General features: G+C 37.7%; 2 protein-coding genes across 2 annotated transcripts in view; one reads left to right on the forward strand and one right to left on the reverse strand.

Annotated features, from left to right (window-relative positions):
• The window catches only part of LOC107747645 (ras-related protein Rab-21-like), a 15,499-nt gene extending 7,540 nt beyond the window's left edge, over positions 1 to 7,959 (reverse strand). The window contains exons 1-2 of the mRNA XM_016562238.1: positions 7,565 to 7,959; positions 3,278 to 3,337 (exon numbers count right to left, since the gene is read on the reverse strand). Of these exons, the coding sequence (XP_016417724.1) occupies positions 3,278 to 3,337; positions 7,565 to 7,696 (192 nt within the window). The 5' untranslated portion in view covers positions 7,697 to 7,959. The remainder of the gene's footprint in view (positions 1 to 3,277; positions 3,338 to 7,564) is intronic.
• A 2,764-nt stretch (positions 7,960 to 10,723) lies between these two features.
• Positions 10,724 to 20,650, forward strand: part of LOC107747646 (tyrosine-protein phosphatase non-receptor type 5-like) — a 34,297-nt gene continuing 24,370 nt past the window's right edge. The window contains exons 1-2 of the mRNA XM_016562239.1: positions 10,724 to 10,903; positions 12,761 to 13,053. Coding sequence (XP_016417725.1) covers positions 10,846 to 10,903; positions 12,761 to 13,053 — 351 coding nt within the window. The 5' untranslated portion in view covers positions 10,724 to 10,845. The remainder of the gene's footprint in view (positions 10,904 to 12,760; positions 13,054 to 20,650) is intronic.

Here is a 20,650-nt window from a genome sequence, read left to right on the forward strand (position 1 = left end):
AAATAGTCTTCAGTTTACACATCTGTTAGGCTACATTTACACTAGTTAGTGTTCGTTTAAAACGCATAGCAACGCGGAATTTCATGGATTTTGTCTTATTTTTGATGAATAAATAAAAAACAGGTCAGTACACATATACATATATATATATATATATATATACACACATACATATACATATATATATATATATACACTATCATTGCAAAAAATGTGTTTATGTATATATATATATATATATATTCTGTTTATGTAGGCTATATACTGTATTCTATATACAGTACCAGTCAAAAGTTTGGACACACGAATGGGAAGTGTGTCCAAACTTTTGACTATACTGTACTATAAAATAGCCTACACATAAAGAATATCGGCCGATATATCAGTATAGGTCTTTTTTTACTCCTTAATATCGGTATCGGCCCCCAAAAAAACCATATCGGTCGGGCTCTAATTGGAATACTTGCTACTGCTAGGTAAAGTAGGGACAAACCCTTATAGCAGACCTAGACAGGTGGTGCTGGGGTGGAGGAGGGCTAAAAGTACTGAGCTGTGGCCAGTTGCATAAAAGGCTTAGACTAGTCTTACAAGTTAGTCAGCAAATTTTTTTCTTCAAGACTGGTTATAACTTGTTTAAGTCACAGTTACATAACAACATAGATTGGTCTATCTTGAATCCAAAAACAAGACGAATTACTCCTTGACTAACTTAACATAGAGGCTAAGTTTAGGCAACTGGACCCTGATTCGAGATGGAAATAAATAGGGTCTTTCCATGTCAACTCAACCAGAGGTCCCCGGCTCAAATTTTTGATTCTGCTAATATTTTTTTCTGAAGAAAGATAAACATGTAAAGCGATGAAAGCAAAATTATTTAATGTCACAGATGAGTAATCCACTATTTTGCAGAGGGGGGTCAAAATGACAATTTTCACCTGAGATTCAGAGCCAAATTACAGGCTCTGAATCTGTAAATTATAATTTACACCTAGAGCCATATTGAAATTCCAATATCTCTGGAAATGAACCATATATGGCATTAAAAATGAAGATGCCAAAAGGAAAGTTTTTAAGACTCAATATCTAATAGGGCATTAAGATATCTTTAATACTTCTTGAGTTACAGGCATGCAAACCTTTTGAATGCTCACCATTGGCACATAATGCAACAAAGATTGCTAATGTCTCTGTGACAATTAATATTTTGGCTCTCCTCACTATACATGTTTATCTTTCTTCAGAACAAAATATTAGAAAAATCAAAAATTTGAGGCATAATAAAGGCATTTAGGCCCATAAGTAGGCTTGCCGCGATAGACTGTGCTGACGGTGATACCGTTGTTAAGCCGCAACACCGGTTACGCCACTTGCCCACCGCAGCACCGACCCCCACCGTCGTTTTTATTTTTTTATAGTAATAAAAATTATTTAGTTCAGTAAAAGAACAGACACTACAATTAAAAACTGAACGTGGCTGCTCAATGCAGCGTGCCGAACGACAGTCGCATCACACAGATCAGATTTAATTTATCCAGTGAGGAGAGTGAGTCGAGCTGACTGACAAGAAGAGTGGGGTGAGACAGACAAGACGATAGCAGATGATTTAGTTTCGAAACGAAATGCAAAAGTGCCTGTTTGGCAGTATATTGGATTTTGAAAAGCCTGTTGACTTTTGCCGTTTATCTAAAGTGATTTTGGAAGTTTTTTTAAACATTCGTTTCTTATTTAATTGGTTCCACATTGTTTGCTGATTTTTACTTTATTTAAACTGTGTAATTTATTTATTTTATTTGACATCAAGATATGCCTTGCCTCCAAGCTTTCTTACTCGTTTAGCAACATCATATGACCCCTTTAAGACCAAACTCAGTATACACCTTACTATTGCAAGCAGATGAGCCTATATGAATGCAACGTGCTAAATTGCAAGTTAAGCGTTTTCCTCTCATAGAAAACCATTTTAAAGAAAACGCTTAATGTGGCTTAATGGACGAAAACAGTGATTATAAAAAGGCCAGATTCGGTATACAGTTTATAAAAAATATATACTGTGTATGTGAAGGATTTCCCTCCTCCCCTCTTCATTTCTTTTGCAGCTCGGAGTTCTCTTTTTCGTGTTTTTTTTTCATGTATTTGTGTAAGTGCTGTTGCCAATGTAGCGATTCCATCTGCCATTCCATCTCTCATTTACTGCAGCCTAGGGCTGAACGATAAATCGCATGCGATATTTAACGCGCATCTTGTCAGTAAAGCCATTCTGTAATCAGCGGTAAATCTCCATCACGTGCGGGCTTTCACATGGAGCAGCATTAACTACACAGAGCCGTTGTTCACCGACAAGCTGCGCAAAACATGCGCAAAATATGATCGTGGTTTTGCGCAGCTTGTCAGTGAACAACGGCTCTGTGTAGTTAATGCTGATCCATGTGAAAGCCCGCAGGTGATGGAGATTTACCGCTGATTAAAGAACCGGCTTTACTGACAAGATGCGCGTTAAATATCGCATGCGATTTATCGTGCAGCCCTACTGCAGCCAAAAGTGTCTACATGTGTTTGGCGCCACCAAGTCATGTGATGGCATGACAACAAAATACAGCAGAACAGGAGGAGCAATATGTGCATACAAGTTGTGAAAGGAGCAGCGTATATACACACACAGACATGTCTACTCTTTGATGAAGCGGGAGCAATGTACTAAGCGTAGAGGAAAGAAACTTAACCTAAAGTATCGATCCGATACCAATACCAACGTTGATAACGATACTATCGATATTAGGATCTATCCGCCCACCCCTTCTTGGAAGTAAAGCACAAATCTGACACTTTGAGCATTATTGTGTTTGACTCTCTTGACTCTGAAGTCAATAAATTAGTTAATGTGAAAGCAAAACTGTCCCCATTTACTTTTTTAAAACATGTTCCAGGTTTGAGTGTGAATCATTTACGAAGAAAATAATTAATCTTTTATCAAAACATATTATATAGTTCAGCAAAATAAAATGTAATTTGCTTCGCTTCTGAAACATCTTTCCTATACAGCCAACATGGCCTCCAATCACCGGGCTCCATTTTCTGGTAACGTTCACTTTTAACAATCCACTTAAAATAATATCTTGGAAAAACATCCAATCTTACCTTCTCATTAAATAAGAGAAATAGAATGTGAACAGCACCAGATTTCAACATCTATCCAAAACACAGACTTTGCTTAATCTTTTATTCAAGATAAACCCCTACACAAGTGCTACATTCATATTGTGCAACATGTGTGACTCACCCATATAGCCAGATTTACTCTCTTTCCTGTGATGTTGAGCTTCTTCGTGAGGAATGATGCCTGCAAACAAAGGCATAAATTGCTATTAATTCTCAAGATTCACATTTCCAACTTCGGAAATCTCATTTGATGTGCCACTTACTGCTATAGTAATCTAAAGTCATTTAAACATAGCAGCTCAGACACCCTACTGTAATGTTCAAAAACATTTATAAGCATGTGTAATATAAACATGGATAAACATGCCTTGGAAAAGTTTACTGATAACATGTAACAGGTTTCAGAGTGTTACGTCAAGGTCACAGCTGCCTTTTCTGTATGTTTTATAGTCTGTTACACAGTAACAAGGATGAACTATTACAAGTCCATCCTCATTCCACAGTAACCACACTGATGAAAACGTTGATGGACTTTCATTGTATTTAATGTTGGGTTTATACTACAGACATTTCAAAACAAAAAAAAATACATAGCTCTCATAACAGCTGTCATACTGCTTATTTAAAGGGGTCATATGATGCGATTTCATTTTTTCCTTTCTCTTTAGAGTGTTACAAGCTCTTGGTGCATAAAGAAGATCTGTAAAGTTGCAAAGACTAAAGTCTCAAATCCAAAGAGATATTCTTTATAAAAGTTAAGAGTTAGCCACACCTACCTAAAACGGCTCGTTCGAACACGCCCCCACATATCTACCACACTATGTGGGAAGATTTGCATAACACCGCCCAAATGTTCACACAAAGAAAGAAGGAGTAACTTTTATTCTCGCTGTAATATTGTTGCCGCCGCAAAGAGATATTCTTTATAAAAGTTAAGAGTTAGCCACACCTACCTAAAACGGCTCGTTCGAACACGCCCCCACATATCTACCTCACTATGTGGGAAGATTTGCATAACGCCGCCCAAATGTTCACGCAAAGAAAGAAGGCGTAACTTTTATTCTCACTGTAGTATTGTTGCCGCTGCCGCCATGTCCTGAAGACGCTGTGTGCTTCGTTGTGAAAGCGAAGCTACTTTGTTTGGTCTTCCAAAAGAGGACGATATCCGCTTCTTCATGCCTAGAGCTGATCTGTGCTGGTCGCTGAGGGAGCTGAGGGAATTAGTGCTGTGGATCGCCGGATTGGCTTTCACCGTTTTCACCGCTCCTTTTGCCGGGACCGCCGGGACCGCCCCGCCGCCTCAGCTCACTCTTACCCGGCTTCAGCTCAGGCTAAGCCGGGGATTTCGCTCACGCTAGGCCGCTGTGTTTTTCATTGTGAAAGCGAAACTACTTTGTTTGGTCTTCCAAAAAAGGACACGACTACAAATCAGTGGTTAAGTTGTATTTACAACACTGTTCCAGAACACTTCAACCCAAATAATCAGATGTGTGCAGCACATTTTATGGAGGACTGTTTACTGATCCTGGGAGAGTAACGTTAGACTAAAATGGCAGTTCTGACTCATGTAAGTACGTTTTCATTTAAAGGATTTGCCACTGACGATTCAAACGCGAGGTTTGAGCAGTGTAGAGTAGCCCTCAGCTCACTCTTGCCCGGCTTCAGCTCAGGCTAAGCCGGGGCTTTCGCTCACGCTAGGCCGCTGTGTTTTTCGTTGTGAAAGCGAAACTACTTTGTTTGGTCTTTCAAAAGAGGACGATATCCGCTTCGTTATGCCTAGAGCTGATCTGTGCTGGTCGCTGAGGGAATACATCAACTTAGTGCTGTGGATCGCCGGCACATTTTATGGAGGACTGTTTACTGATCCTGGGAGAGTTACGTTAGACTAAAATGCCGGCAGTTCTGACTCGCGTAAGTATGTTTTCTTTTATCATTTGCCACTGATGATTCAAACGTGAGTTTTGGGCAGTGTTAGAGTAGCGCTTGTTGTTTGTCATTTCTCCGATGTCCAAATGCAGACATGGTTTTATGTTTACGCGGCGCAATGCAACGCAATGCGTAAAAAGACAGTATAAGTCATTATAATCAGTAATTATGTCCCCACTGGATGCAACAAATGCTTCGTTTGTAATGGGTTTTAATGTTTTTGTCTCGTCGCGCCGGGACATACGGAAATACAGTATGGTAGGGGCGTAACATTTCCGTCTCACGCTTGATGTATTCGGCCAATCACAACGCACTGGATAGTTGGCCAATCAGAGCACACCTCGCTTTTCAGACCGATTAGTTTTGTAAAAATCGACGCGTTTCAAAAAGGCGGGGCATAGAGGAGAAACAATAATGTACAGTATGTGGAAAATAATGTGTTTTTTTAACTTTAAACCGCATAAACACATTTCATTACACCAAATACACAAAATAATGTTCTTTTTAGCAGCATCATATGACCCCTTTAAAGGGATAGTTCACCCAAAATGAAAGTTCTGCCAGAATTCACTCACCCTCATGTTGTTCTAAACCTGTATAATTTTCTTTCTTCTGCAGAACACAAAGAAAGATATTTTGAAGAATGTTTGTAACCAAACAATTTTAGTTACCATTGGAAAAAAAAAGCCATCTAGGTTTGGAACAATATGAGGGTGAAAATTGGGGTAAACTAAGCCTGTAAATATATATTTAAAGTTTCATAAAATAATATATGCACACCCTTTGCCTCAATAACAGATAACACCCACGTTACCTGTTATCAAGGCAACTGTTTTCTCCATATGTAATGTTTCTTTAGCATAAATTTAGTATATTAGAATGATTTCTGAAGGATCATGTGACACTAAACACTAAAGTAATGGCTGCTGAAAATGTAGCTTTGCTATCACAGGAACAAATTCCATTTCAAAATATTTTAATATAAAAAAGTTAGTATATTTGTTAATGTTTTTTATATGATACATTACATAATTACTGTATTTACTGTATTTATCCTCATATAAAGTATTGCTGAGTGACCCCAAACTTCTGAACGGTGGTGTACTGTATGAGAAAACATTTATCACATGTTCTGTAATAAAGATCTCATTATAGCATCATTCAAGGGAGTTTTGAACAATGTGTGACATGGACTATTTTTTTTTTTTGTATACATGTATATATATTATGTGTGTTGTTGTTAATGATGCAATAACTAACTAAAGTTAACTAGCAGTCAAATAACTTTGGGTACATTTGGTAATTATGTAAAATCCAGAAGTTAATGACATTTTCTGATCTTCATTCTGTCACTTCTCATAAACAGATATTAGTGACAATATTTTGTGTGTGCATAAATCACAAATAAATTAAATGTTTTGGTTCTTATGAAAAAGAGAAAAATTACAAAGTAGAAAGGACAGAAAGCTTCCCCTAACCGAACATATGCAAGTTGTTGATGAATAACTTGGACGTTAAAGGTGCAATAGGAGATCTTGGAAAATGCTAACTTTAGCCTGATAGCACTGAAAGCGAACGTCCCACCCTCCCTGCATTCGCCGTCCAAAGCCACGCCCCCTGAACGCATTTACACTCACAGACCAGAGACAACATTACTACAATAGGCTACATCAGGTTCCCAATTCCAGCCCATGTTCCGAAGTGAAGTAAACTTCAACGGATTTACCCCGCTCAGGGAGTAGGGAGCAATGAACACTGTGTAGGGATCATATCGATCGGAACACAGTTCATGCACGTAGCTCACTTCTAACGAGCTGGCGCGAGGACTGGATTAACCGCTGGGCTACATCATGTGGGGCGTGTTTGTTTTGGTGATTTCAAATATCAACATTGGCTACCAGAAATCACTTACTCTGCCTTTAAGTTAGCGCCCACATCAAGACTTGGGGTTAAATGTATGTGAATGTTTACAAAGATTTGTAGTACAAAAAGTACAACAATTCCATGTGGTAACATGAAAAACTGCAAGCATAATAATCATGCAAAAATTAGTCAAATTGTGTGCATTAAAAATGAAAGAATAGCATTTAGCATGTCACACTGCAGGCCACTGGTTGATATTTCATGTTAAAAAATCGTATGTATTTTTATATAGTTTATTACATACATTACTATATACAGTCAGTAATTACAGTATACAGCAAGTTAATTATATATTGTAGTTACTGTATTATTGTACTACTGTAGTGCTATATGATCTATCACTATATAGGCCATAATCTAGTGCTACAATGAAAACGAAACAGAATTACAAACTTGAGAGCAAAACAACTTAAGCTAATAAATCGTTTAATAAACCGACAAAACGCTCAAAATGTGTTTATTTATATTACGCATGAAACCACAAATAAACGAGTGAAGACGGAGTCACACATGTAATGGACAGATCGAATCGGATTCACTGTAGCTTTGACTCTCTCACCTGAAGGGTGGTGATGTGTTTGTCGTTGAATTTGTTCTCGCAGTATCGCAACACCAGCGATGTTTTGCCGACGCAGCCCTCCCCCAGCAGCACCACCTTGAACGAGTACGTCTTCCCTCCAGCCGCCGCCATGCCCAAACTCTTTGCCTGACACAAAAACAAAGCCTGACTCGAGCACCTAGCCGATCACAGCAGCCATAGAGATCCACAGATGACAGCAACACACACAAAGAGCCACCGATCCGCGCCTCGCATGAAGTCTTCGCGCTGATTCCTCTATTAAACACTGATTCACTCCTGATGAAGCTCTGCCATCAATCTAATGGCGTTCCGCTCTGTGACGTTACGGATTGGGGGGTCAGGTGATCGACACGGTCAGATTAGCTGTTTCCTATCACACACACACACACACACACACACACACGGGCTATTCCTGCAGGGGGCGCGCGGTGGCCCAAGCACGTCATTCATCCATTGAGCTGCAATCATCAGGACATTTTATTTTTTGCCTGCAGACATTTGTGTGCTAAAATTTACAACCATATTAAATATGTTGTTTAAAAAGCATTAACTGATCTAAATATACACGTAAATCCGCTTCAACATTCTCTGTAAAAATGCTTTACCAAAAGCCAACAGGTGATCAAAGCCGACTGTGATTGGTCCATCCTGATCGGTGCAGAATTTTTTTTTACAGAAACCACGTGATAACCGTGATCTGGACAAGAGATTTGCAACTGAATAATAGCAATTATGAACTTAAATGGACATTTAAACATTTAAATTAAAAATGTAAAAATCATTCTTTAGATTACTATTTATTTAAAAACAACATCTCCGACCAATCAGGGATAACATCCGGGCCATTAAGCCCCTCCCATTTCGATGTTTATTTCCATTCTATCAACTGATTATTTTAGTATTTTCAGAAGTGACAGCAGTTGCTAGAACGTCATATGACTTTTAAACGCAGCAGATACCATATAATTCGCCAGTGCTAAACTGACATATTCCATGTGAAAATATAAATAAGTTAAAATAATTAAACAGGAGAAATGCTTATGAACGGCTTATATTCTTGTTGATCGACTGTCAAACATCAACTCTTAGTAAACTAACATGCATTCAAGTGTGTGCTTTATTGCTTAGTTTAAAATATATATTAATCAAAATGAAAGAGTTATGGGAATATAACAACTGATTAAAATAATAATATAGTAGACTAAACTAGTAACATATACTTTTTTAATTTTAAATTATTTTAACATTAATTAATTTTAATAGGCTAATCTACTAAAATATGACTTTTTAAGTCTTTTGTCTGTTACTTTTTAAATCTAATTTTAAAAAATTTGATGTTGAATTTGTAAAATATCTATACATACTGTATAAGCTGCTTGTTAAGATCACTGTCCAGAAATGAAGAGCAGTCAGAAGGGCTTTCAAACCATTGCAGATCCAAGATGGATTCAGCTGCAAGAGTGCCGTTACCCTCCGACTAATCACATAAAATACATCAGGTCTATTTTGGGCGATGCATTTTGGCAGGGCTGCTTGTTGCTGCATGGTGAATGTCATACATCAGATTACCATGGCAACAGCAGAGAGCTGCATGTTTGCCACAAGACGACACAGCAGCGAGACTGACTTGGCAGATCTGAATTGTTTAAGAAAAGAACAAATAACATATATCCTCTTAAGAGTGTATGAGTCAAAAATTGAGGATTTAATGATGTTTGATGTTTATGATGACAAGGTGTTTATGAGGTTTTGAAGATGGCGGTGAGGCGTGCTTGAGGAGATTCATATAGGGAAACTGAAACAGGATTGTTATTGTTAACGCCAAAACTGGAAAACGTTGAAACAAACATTAACAAATAAAATATCAACTTATTTTTTCAGCTAGTTGCCAAGGCAGCATTTCTCATTTTCATTTAGTTTGTACTAAAATAACTAAAAATACAATTTCTATCTATCTATCTAATTTAATTTGTCTGATTCATGTTCTATTAAAGCCCAACACATTTTATAGAGGAGGAGCGCTCTATTGGTCTATCCTTGATCAAATCTGATCTCTAAAAGGTTTCACACAAAGATCCAAGTGATGCTGACAATCAAAGGGCCACATTTCTAGCAAGACCGCTTTAATATCTACAAAGCTTTTACGTTTTTGGTGCCTTGGGATTAGAGATCTGATAGAATCAAGCCTTTTGACATAACTAAGCAAACAGCATCCACCTACCACAATGAATAAACTCATCCTCTGTGATTAAGAATTTAATTATATTGCCATTATATTGCAGCATTATGAGACAGAGATATGGGACGACATAGGCAATAAACAATATTATCAGCTTGTCATCAGATTCTGAACAATGGCTTGACAAAACCTTGCCTACAAGTTGCCTGCTCTTCTTGGTGCTTGCGATGATCAAATCCAATAAGTTATAGCATACTAAGTAAAGTATAGGCATATTAAGTTCAAACAGCCTGGATGACCTGAACTGTGGCTGAAAAAATGTTTTAATTAAAGAATGGGATTTTTTATAATCTAGTGCAGGAAATAGTATATACTACTACTACCACTACTACAACCAATAGCCTAATAATAAATGATTTAAGATGTGCAGATCTATTCATTCATTGAGGGAATTTAATTGGGTCATTCTATAATATTTTTAATGTCTCCATGCTACCTATAAGTGTGTTCACATTGGCAAATCAAGCTTGTGTTTTTTCTCCACCTACTCATTTTCTCTTATGAGAACTAGTGATTCACGAACAAATCGTTTATCCGATCCGGTTCTTAAGATTCATTCGAATAGGATCGCAGAGCGTCCAGTGTGAATCACTGGACTAAATAAACTTTGTTTGTTAGGTGCGTGGATGTTTGAATACGAAAAAAACTAGTATTTACTAAATACTATATCTACTAAATATAGAACACAGCTGAGATTAATAGTGGGATTAATTCAGAAAAAGCTGCCTTATTCCGCGAGGTCTGTATGTGTAAAAATGCACTATTTATGTTCTAGTATGGATATCGATATGGATCGGCGACGGCGTCTGAATTGGTTCTTTGAAATGAATCAACCAAGCGAATCGATTCTCCAAATGGATCCTCTCAGCGCTAGAGAGACACATCGGGGTGTATGATCCTCAGCAGATGCAGAATTATTGTGTTAAACAGTCATCGTTTCAGTGTCTTAACCATAGAGACACTGTAGCCTCGACTGATCTTCATAAAGCCATAATGTATTTGTAATACAAGAAGAAGAATCATGTTCGTGAACACGGCATTAGTCGTTATTTCTTCATTGATTGGATTGCACGTCACAGGTGAGGCTAAAAACAATATCCATATCGTGTGTTTGTTTTAATTCCTGCTATAATAATTTCCTTATTTGCTATTGTAATGAGTGAACTGGGCGTTTATTTGTCATAATGTGAGTTTAATAATATGGGCAATGGGATCATTTGAAGAGGTAAATAAAACCAATAAACAATGAGGATCATAGAACAAAGTGAAATATACGGACCTTTATTCGACAGGGAAATGTTTGTTTATTCAACATTTCTTGCCAGCGCTATAATGAATAATAATGCACCCATATACAGTCCTTTCTGAAGCTTAGATCAGGTAGGCTACAGAGACATATTCATTTTTACAGCATGTTCATTATTAGGTTGTCTTGTGGCTGTGTATGCTCATACAGCATTACTGTAGTTGATATTGCATGTGGTTACACACCATAATTACGGTTATGCTTCTTATAACAGGCTTAAATACATCGTCACTTATCAAGCACTTAATCAACATAACCATATTTGATCATTTGCAGTAGTTATTTATTTAGACTGACTTGAGTGCACTAAAAATTGTTGTAGAAACAATTTTCAAACAGAAATTGCTAGCAAATTTCACAATGACAAAGAAACAGCAAGGAACACAATGAATTCAATGTGAAAATGTGAAGTGAAAATTTGTACATACTCTAATCATCAATGGAAAAAAAAAATATTTTTTACAGTGTGTTGAACTGTGCTATCTTTTATCAAAATGTTCATCCATTTACATGATAGATAGATAAATGAATAGATCTATCCATACATCTATCTATTTACATCTCCTGCTTCTTGACCTTGTCTCTTCCAGACTGACAAAAATAGATGTTCATCATCTTTCTTTCTCCCATGGAATGCAAAAGGAGAAATATATTATAAATGATATGATAATTATAAAATTATAATAGTACTTGTGCGCTATATTTCAAGTGTTCTGAAGTCATATGATAGCTTTTGTGTGAGGAACAGGCCACAATTTAAGTTGTTATTTACTTCTAATCTTCGTCGCTGGCGCTTTTTTGTCATTTTTGAGCTTGACAGACCCATTCTCTGTGGACAGGATATGCATTAAAAAAAGAAGGGCAAGCTGGTTTGGAAGGGCATGATGATAAGTAAATCATGACAGACTTTACATTTTGGAGTTAGCTATCCCATAAGCCGCATTTATTGTCATCTTTGGGTCCATCAACACTCTTAAAACAGGTTCTAAAACAGGGTTTTCACAACAATGCCATAGAAGGACTATTTTGGGTTCCCCTAAAGAACCTTTCAGTGAACAGTTCTTAAAATGCCCCCCCCCTTAATATGAAGAACATTATAATAACCCGGGAATTAAAAAAAAAAAACATTTTTTAGAACATTTTGTGTATTAGAAGGTTTCCATGGATGTTAAAGGTTCTTCATGGAACCATAGATGCCAAAAAATAACCTTTATTTTTAAGAGTGAAGGTCATTTATCTCCTTTGGATTCTCAGGTTTCTCATTTTCTTGGCTCCAAGTGGTCCAAGTTTTATGTTTGTATTGGACATCAATATCCATTCCCTTTATGCATGATCACTCGGTGTTTTACATTCTTACACTCAGATGGTTTGGAGTTCTTCAGAATGGTTGGAGGCTAAGTCTGGTTTCATTCAAATTTTGACTTATTGAAGTTGAGTTATTCAGCTATGTACTTTTTTTCATGTACATATTTGCTGTACAAAACAAGCCAACTGAAGTTTTGTTCAATATGCAAAAACAATATTATATAAAATGGACAATTGACATCCTGCATTGTAATTGGTCAGTAGACTATTCCAGTCATTATATAGTAACAACTATGATGTGAAACTCTGTTTGTCTAAATTTCAGGAGGCATCTCTGTGGACGATGAAGTTTATCAGATTCCGCATCGGCGCATGGCTAATAGAATGACTGGCCCCGTGTACCAGCACATGGGTGTTCTCAGTCAGGAAAAGGCTTTAGAATTTAATAAGGAATTGCTCCAGGCGCAGTCTCGTGGACGGGTGGCTAAGCTGATGCCTGCAGTGTTTCTAGAATCCCATTTCCAGAGAACTTCACAGAGGCAATCAGATGTCAACTTCCTGCAAAACATTGACCATGTGGAGAACAAGCCTGTATCTGCCCACGATACGGTAACAATGGTGAGCACCTACACAACTTGTGTTTTTTTTTGTTGCTTTGAGATTGTAGTGAAAAAATTTAGAAGCCTGGGGTGTAGAATTAATTGATAAAGAAAAAGGGTTGGATGAGATGACTGACATTTTTGACAGCACAAATGTTTAAAGACGTATACACACATATTCATACATAGGCTATATCTATACATTTTTTAAATATTTATTTTTTCGATATTTGTTTAATAAAACACTACTAAGTGGCCTACTATGAATGAAGGCCAGTAACACTAATGCATTTTTTTTTTTCAATTTCTAGGGATAAAATTTATATTAAAATTAAAATTAGAGAAATTTACTACTCACAACTGTTACTTTGTCGCACATCCGTTGTTCGAACAACACTGGTTCACTGGTTCAACCAGAATGTCATTATGCAGGTGGAGTAATAACGATTTGAAATCGAATTAATGTCGGATTTTTGCTGTAAATAACGAACATGCTGTCTGATGGCTACTTCGCTATATTTGTTCTCCATTTGCTTTGTTTACAGATGTTTGATTCAATCGTAGATTCTCTTGCGCCATTCTCTGGGGTTCCCCAGAGCACATTCACACATGCACAATCTTCATAAATTACACTTTTATTCTCTCGACAAACAAATAGACGCAAAATGTATGGATTATGGAACGAAAGATATAGATTGTACTGCATGTTAGCTTGCTTTTGCTCAAGAGCATGATCTATTCAAGTCCACATGTACTACTAACAAGAAACTATGCTTTTAATCACAAGTCGACTTTGCAATGCAAAGATTGTTGTTTTCGGGAAAACACTGCTGAACTGTGTTGCTAATGACGGAACTTGCATAGTTGCAACAATACTTTTGGGAAATGCATCTCTGGGTTTTTAGTTTGATTATAGCTGTCTTGGCATGAAAAGAGTCCACCATTGAGTCTCTGTGATTTGCTGGTCTCTATAGCTCTGGTCGCTATTTCAATGTAAGTCTTTGGTTTTGTTTTCTTACCTGTTTTATTGTTCACCATTGTTCATCACTTAAGTCACAATGAAACTGAAGTAGCGACAGATGTTTTCTTCTGTATTGTGATGTGTCCAGGTGTGACAGATTATTGAAAATGAAATAATGTAGTGCGGGGACTTTGATCCGTTGTTTGTGGATTGGATTTTGAGATGTGGGTGTCCTGCATTCGTCACCAGAGATAAGTCTGGTGTTTTGAATGATTTGAGGTGTTTTATATGGTAATTTAGAGATATTAATAACAGTAATAGCTATACTTGCCTTAGGTTTGACATTGAGTCTGGCGATGAACATTTGGCAACTGTCTGTACATACCAGATTGAATGATGTGGATGTGTATTTGTCAGTAGCACAGTGAGGAGAATGTGTTTTATGGTGGAGGAAGATGAACTCTATCGCCCTCAAAGCCAATTACACTAATGCACCTGATGTGAGACCTCTGGAAGCTTCCCCACTCCCACAAGGCGTCCAAAAAAATCAATCATGGCTCGCATATATCACCACTTCAGCGCACAGTACTGCCTGTGAGAGTCACACATTTATATATTTATTTGCTTTAATGCCGGTGAAGCTTAATGTTGCCCGTCAAAATGAATGCAGGTTTGAGAGCTACTTCAGTGTGGGTGGTAATTAAAGTCAACATGAAATCAACATCAACCCTGTTTATGTCATGTATGTCCTGTTCTTATTATGTTGACTTTGTAGATGCCTTGTGTCCCTGCTTTCCCTCATTAGGTCCTCATGGTTTGCACTTGTGTCTTTATAGCCCTTGAGTATCCACCTTATTCCTACACCCCATAACGGTTTGCACAAATTATGGGTTTAACTTTCGTTAAGCTGTAAATAATCAGTGAAAGATTCACGCTACCGTTTTTTTTTTAACTGTGTACAATGAGATGAGATTATTCTACTCACCCTTCAGCCATCGAACATTAAAATGACATTTAAAAGTGTAAAAGCATAAACAAGGTACTTTCAACAGACCATCCATAACCCCAAAAGCGAGATTCTTTCCACAGCAATAACGGACTGGTGAAATATCACTGTAGTAATATATATCTGTATTACATCCCTTACAAAAATTAACCATGGTTTTACTATAGTAAAAGTGTAGTAACCATGTTTTTTTTTTGGCATATTGATTACTAGCATTTGTTTAACCACAGTTTTACTACGGTCATTTTGATCAGCTCAGCATGAAAAGAGCTTTCCTGGAGAATTTCAGTCTTTAACTGAAGCAAACAATCAGCTATGGGTGGCAAGCACTGTCAAAAGATCTCCGGGATAAAGTTGTGGATAGGCACAAGTCAGGAGATGAATACAAAAACATTTCAAAGGCTTTATCAATGCCTAGTAGCACAGTAAAGTCTATTATTAAGAAGTGGAAGGTATTTGGTACAGCACAATCCTGGATCTGGGGTGTGTTTTCCAAAAGCAACTATGGTCGCAAGTTCTGTCGTTACCAATAGATTTCAATGGAACTAACTACCATTGTTAGCTAACGATGCTTTTGGGAAACGCACCCCAGGATGTCGCTCCAAAATGGATGAAAGAAATCAAAAATCAACAATATCACAAATTCTCCACAAATGTGGCTTATATGGGAAAAGTCACTCCTCAAATAAAGGCCACATGCGGTCACAACTGAGCTTTGCCAAAATGCACCTTGAAGATTCTGAGGCCACATGGAAAAAGGTTTTAAGTTTTAAAATAGGATTAAATGTGTGATGAAGTTGCATCAACTCCAGCTTGGATGCATGATGTAGTTCATCAGTATCTGAATTCATCGCTTCATTTTGTTCACACGTTGCTGATATACTGCAGTCAACTGCTGTGCACAGTATAGGGATCAGAAAATGAGTGAACTAGTGAGTGATTTCAGACACAGCAACAGATCCAACAACAAGATGATTCTTGTGCCAAAGTCGACCACAACTCTAGGGCTATTCAGAGTTTTCTGAGTTTTTGGTCAGGTCTTGTACATGGTGGTTTTGTTTAGTTTGCTCAGTTCTGTTTCCATGTTTCCTGGTCCCTGGTTTTGTGTACTTTTGTTTGTATTATAACATTAAAAAATCTCCATTTGGGATCCTGCAGTCTCCTCATTGCTGAGTTCGCCAATCATTCTAGTTTACTTTTCCTGGTTTTATTGTACACGATTCATCAATGCAAATTTATTCTAAAGAAAAAAACCTGTTAATTTTCAACCCCCAGTCATAGAGATACTTTAAATAAATCAGTTCTGATTAATAAATTAAAGTCACACATGACAATATAGCTCCTGTTTTACATTTGCAGTTAGCAACGTACGAAGAACGGGCCCCTGAACAGAATGAGGGCCAGATATACTAGAAACAATGAGGAATGTGGGATGTATTCATTTACTTATAGGTAAACACAGAAACAAACTAGAAATGGGAACAAAGGAAGCAGGGACTAAACACAGGAACAAGGAAGTAAATACAAACCAAAAGTCCTGGAAACAAAACAGAAACTGAAAATGGTGTTGGCAGAGACCACAGAGGAGCTGGCAGTGGAAGAGGCCACAGGGGAGTTGGTGATGGTAGAGCCCACGGCAGAGCCGAAGGAGGGAGGAAACAGGGTGGAGTCTTGGTGGTGAGGCCAAGCGGAACCAGGGGGATGACTGACTGAGGAGTAGCCTGGAGAGGTGGAGACCCACCGCTGGTCTGGAGGGCCGATGTAGAGCTGAAGGCTAGCAGGACCAAGGTGGAGCCAGGGGCTCGGCAGACTGAGGCGGTGCCGGTATGAGTGAGGATGAAGGAGGAGCCGGAGGGAAGGAAGAGCCCGGTGGAGCCAAAGAGGTGGAGTGCTGAGGTACAGCCAGAGGCATGGAAGTGCAGTGGCAGAGTGACAGAGGCAGAGTGATGATTGACCAAGGCGGAGCTGGAGGGAGGAACAATCCTAGAGGAGCCTGATGGATGACGGACCATGGTGGTGGGAACTGGCTCAGTGTCATCCAGGTCAATCATGCAGTCTAATCTAACTCCACTTCTATCACTCAGTCCCACTGGGACTTGGGAACTCTGGGAGATTGGTATCCTCCTCCCCCACAGTGCAGGAGGACCCACTCCAAGTAACTCCCGGAGGGAAGGAAGAGCCCGGGGGAGTCAAAGAGGTGGAGGGCTGAGGTGCAGCCAGAGACCTGGAGGAGCCTAAGGGATTACGGACTATTGGTGGCGGGAACTGGCTTGGTGTTGTCCAGGTAAATCACCCAGTCCAGTCTAATTCCACTTGTATTCCCACTGGGACTTGGGAGCTCTGGGAGGTTGACGTCCTCCTCCCCCACAGTGAAGGATTACTCACAGTGCAGGAGTATCCACTCCAAGTACTCCTGAAGTGTCCCTCGAGGGCCATCCCCAGACAACTTGGCTTTAGTCGAAGTGATGAGTCCGACATAAAAAAGTAAACATGCAGTTGTCTGGGTAGTGGGTCAGGTAGGCTAGATCTAAAAATTCCCTTGTTGTGGTCCTTAAGGAAGGAAGCAGTTCTTTTGGACAGTTTGGTCTTCTGTCATGGCAAGTCAGGGGAAATGAGGTGAAGGGATCAAAATGCAGCACTTTTAATGAGAATGAAAGCAAAGAAGATCATCCAGCATGGAGAAATAACAACGAAAATCACAGGAGAAACTTGTAATCATTTTTAATCATTTTTGTAATCATCAGTTTTGTTAGTTGTATATGTTACAAATAAATGGTATCCGTTCAAGACCTCATTACCTCACTGTGACTGACACTATGAAGTTTTTCATAATCAAGTAGGCGTTATTGATGTGTAAATGTGGTCAAGTGTTAATGTTTCAAAGTTTCATCTGTCATCAGGAAGCCGCAGAAGTTCAGAATGAATGTTAACACCCCTTCATGTTAATAAAAGCTCTTTTTGACTAAGGATGAAGTTTTGACTTTGAAAGTTGCAGTATTTAATTGTTTTCAATGTTCAATGATCTTTTATCTCAAAAGATCAAGAAAAATGTGATTCCTTCCCTTACGAAAAATAAGTTTATTCAAGTGTACTATTAGTATACTTCTTTTAAACTAAAACATAGGAAAGTATACTTTTAGTCTACTTTTTATGTACTTTTCAGAAATGGACTTTATGTACTTCTCAGAAATATACTTAAAATGATATTTAAGTATACTTGACTTATAGCCTACTTAGAAAAAGTCTAAATATATTTGAGCTATACTTGTGCTCCTAGAATCCGTGTTTTCATTGTTATACTGTAAGGGGCGCTAGTACACATCTTCTGTACAGAATTTCCAAAAAACACAAGTGAAGAAGAAACCGAAACAACAGATGCTTCCACATGTATTCTAACACGATCATTAGACATAAAACAGCATCAAAACTGTGTAACGTTGATGTAATGTCGACCAATGAAGAGGTAATAATAACTGTCAAGCTTTGGGGTGTTGATCGACTCTATCTACGTTTTGATTATCGTTCTGAATCCAATTCATAGTCTTTTTTTCAGCTTTTTGTTCAAAATGTTGTTTATTTCTTTATTTTTTATTTATGAAACTTATCCACATTCAAGTGTTTAAAAAAAGAATGCATGAAGCTAGAAAAAAATGTTTTTGTTTACAAGCAGATACCCTGTTCTTTCTTTTGATGTTTTGTATGTTCAGATATTCATATAACAAAATATATACAAATTAATACCTAAATAGGGACATAGTAGTATACTTAAAGTATGATGTAAAGTTCACTTAAAGAAAACTTACAAGTATACTTGCAGTATAAAACTACTAAACCAGTAGTTTACTGAGACTATACTTCAAAGTGTACTAAAAATGCTACTACAAGTATTTAATTAGTAAACTATCAGTATACCTATAAGTTCACTTTTAGTATAGTTGCAGTACAAACTAAACATTTTGATGTAAACTAGTTGTGTACTCAAAGTTTACTACTGTTATACTTAAAGTATACTTAAAAGTATACTTTTATATACTGGAAAGTGGGCCAATTTAGTCTCCAAGAAGTATTGAAATAGTACACTTACAAGTATACTACTAGTACACTGATATTTGTATACTTGCTACATAAAGTATACTTAAAATAGTTGCATCCCTAGTCAGGAGTAATTGGGGATGGTGCCCTCTGGTGGTGTGAGCAGAAGCTACAACATCAGATCTCACAGACAGAGGAACACTGACATCAAAGATCACGAGAAACTTTTTGAGACATAAAATCTTTCATTGACTGTGTCTCCCAAACCACAAGGGGAACTGAGAGAAGCAAAAGAACAGGGACAACCCTGTGTGATGCAATTCTGAGAAAAAAAGTCAGAATTGCGAGTTTATATCTCACAGTTCCGACTTTATTTCTCAGAATTGCGACTTTATGTCTCGCAATTGCGAGTTTATATCTCTCAATTATGACTTTTTAACTCGCAATTGCGAGTTTATATCACGCAATTCTGAGAAAACAAAGTTGTTTTTTTTCGCAATTACCACTTTTATTTTTTATTCAGTGATGGAAACGTGCTTCCATAGTTCTTGCCTTCACGTCGTGCATTAAAATCGTTCAATGTACAGCAAGCCGTGCATTATCCCTTATGTATTCGCTCTTTAGCAGCAGTTTTTTACAGCAATATTTAAATGACACCCTGGTCATTCTTGGTGTACCCAAAATGGTCCCACACTATCGACAGGCATTTCTCTGGTGGAAATAAAGCTTCGCTGTTTGGTCCCTCTGTCACAGTGAATCTAATGCAGTAGCCTCCGTGCCTCTGATAAGCACGTCATTTTAAGCTGGTGCACCGCTAGTGTAACTTTTTTCGTTTTGCGCAAGCTGCAACAGTTCCGTTCCGTGTAACAGAAACACTCGGTTTAGCGGAACCTTTACGATGAATTAACCGTGACGTTTTAAAGCGCGGTTAATCGCGAAACCGGTTAATCGCTGCATCCCTACTCCTGACCTATATTTAGTCCTGTGTGAAAGTGCAGTCAGGTAACTCACTTATTGTGAAGTCTAGCTGTAGTCAGATTTTATTGGATTTTTAAGATTTTTTTTTATTGTGTAATATCACACATAATACTATACTTGTTCATTTCCTAAATAAAACATGAGTGGTGTTTGTCAGTAGAAAATTCATCCTTACGATATAGGGATGTTGCCAGGAAGTTCTGGATTGTTGTTTTGGTAACAGTGTCATTTAAGACAACTGGAAATGCAGTGAAGCTGTTCTTGCTTTTGTAAGACTTGGACACTGTTAAAAAGAAAAAAAAATGTTTGTACATAGTTCTTGGGATTCAAAAGTGAGTTTTTTGTCTGTGAATGGTTGGCACAGTATTGCTGTCAATACACCATCAATATCACTCTCAATATCCTATATTAGGAAGATAAATACAGTTCTTTGCGAAAGTATTCTTTTTTTTTTTACATTTTGTTATGTTGCTGCCTTATGATAAACTTCTTTAAATTACTTTTTTCCACATCAATCTACACTCCATACACCATACTGACAAAGCAAAAACAGAATTGTCACAACTTCGTAAATTTATTAAAAATAAAAAACTGAAATAAGTACATTGCACTAAACTAAATATTTAGCTGAAGCACCTT

This window comes from Sinocyclocheilus rhinocerous, unplaced genomic scaffold (assembly GCF_001515625.1).
Source record: "Sinocyclocheilus rhinocerous isolate Xijiao unplaced genomic scaffold, SAMN03320098_v1.1 scaffold2604, whole genome shotgun sequence".
Classification (NCBI taxonomy): Eukaryota; Metazoa; Chordata; class Actinopteri; order Cypriniformes; family Cyprinidae; genus Sinocyclocheilus; species Sinocyclocheilus rhinocerous.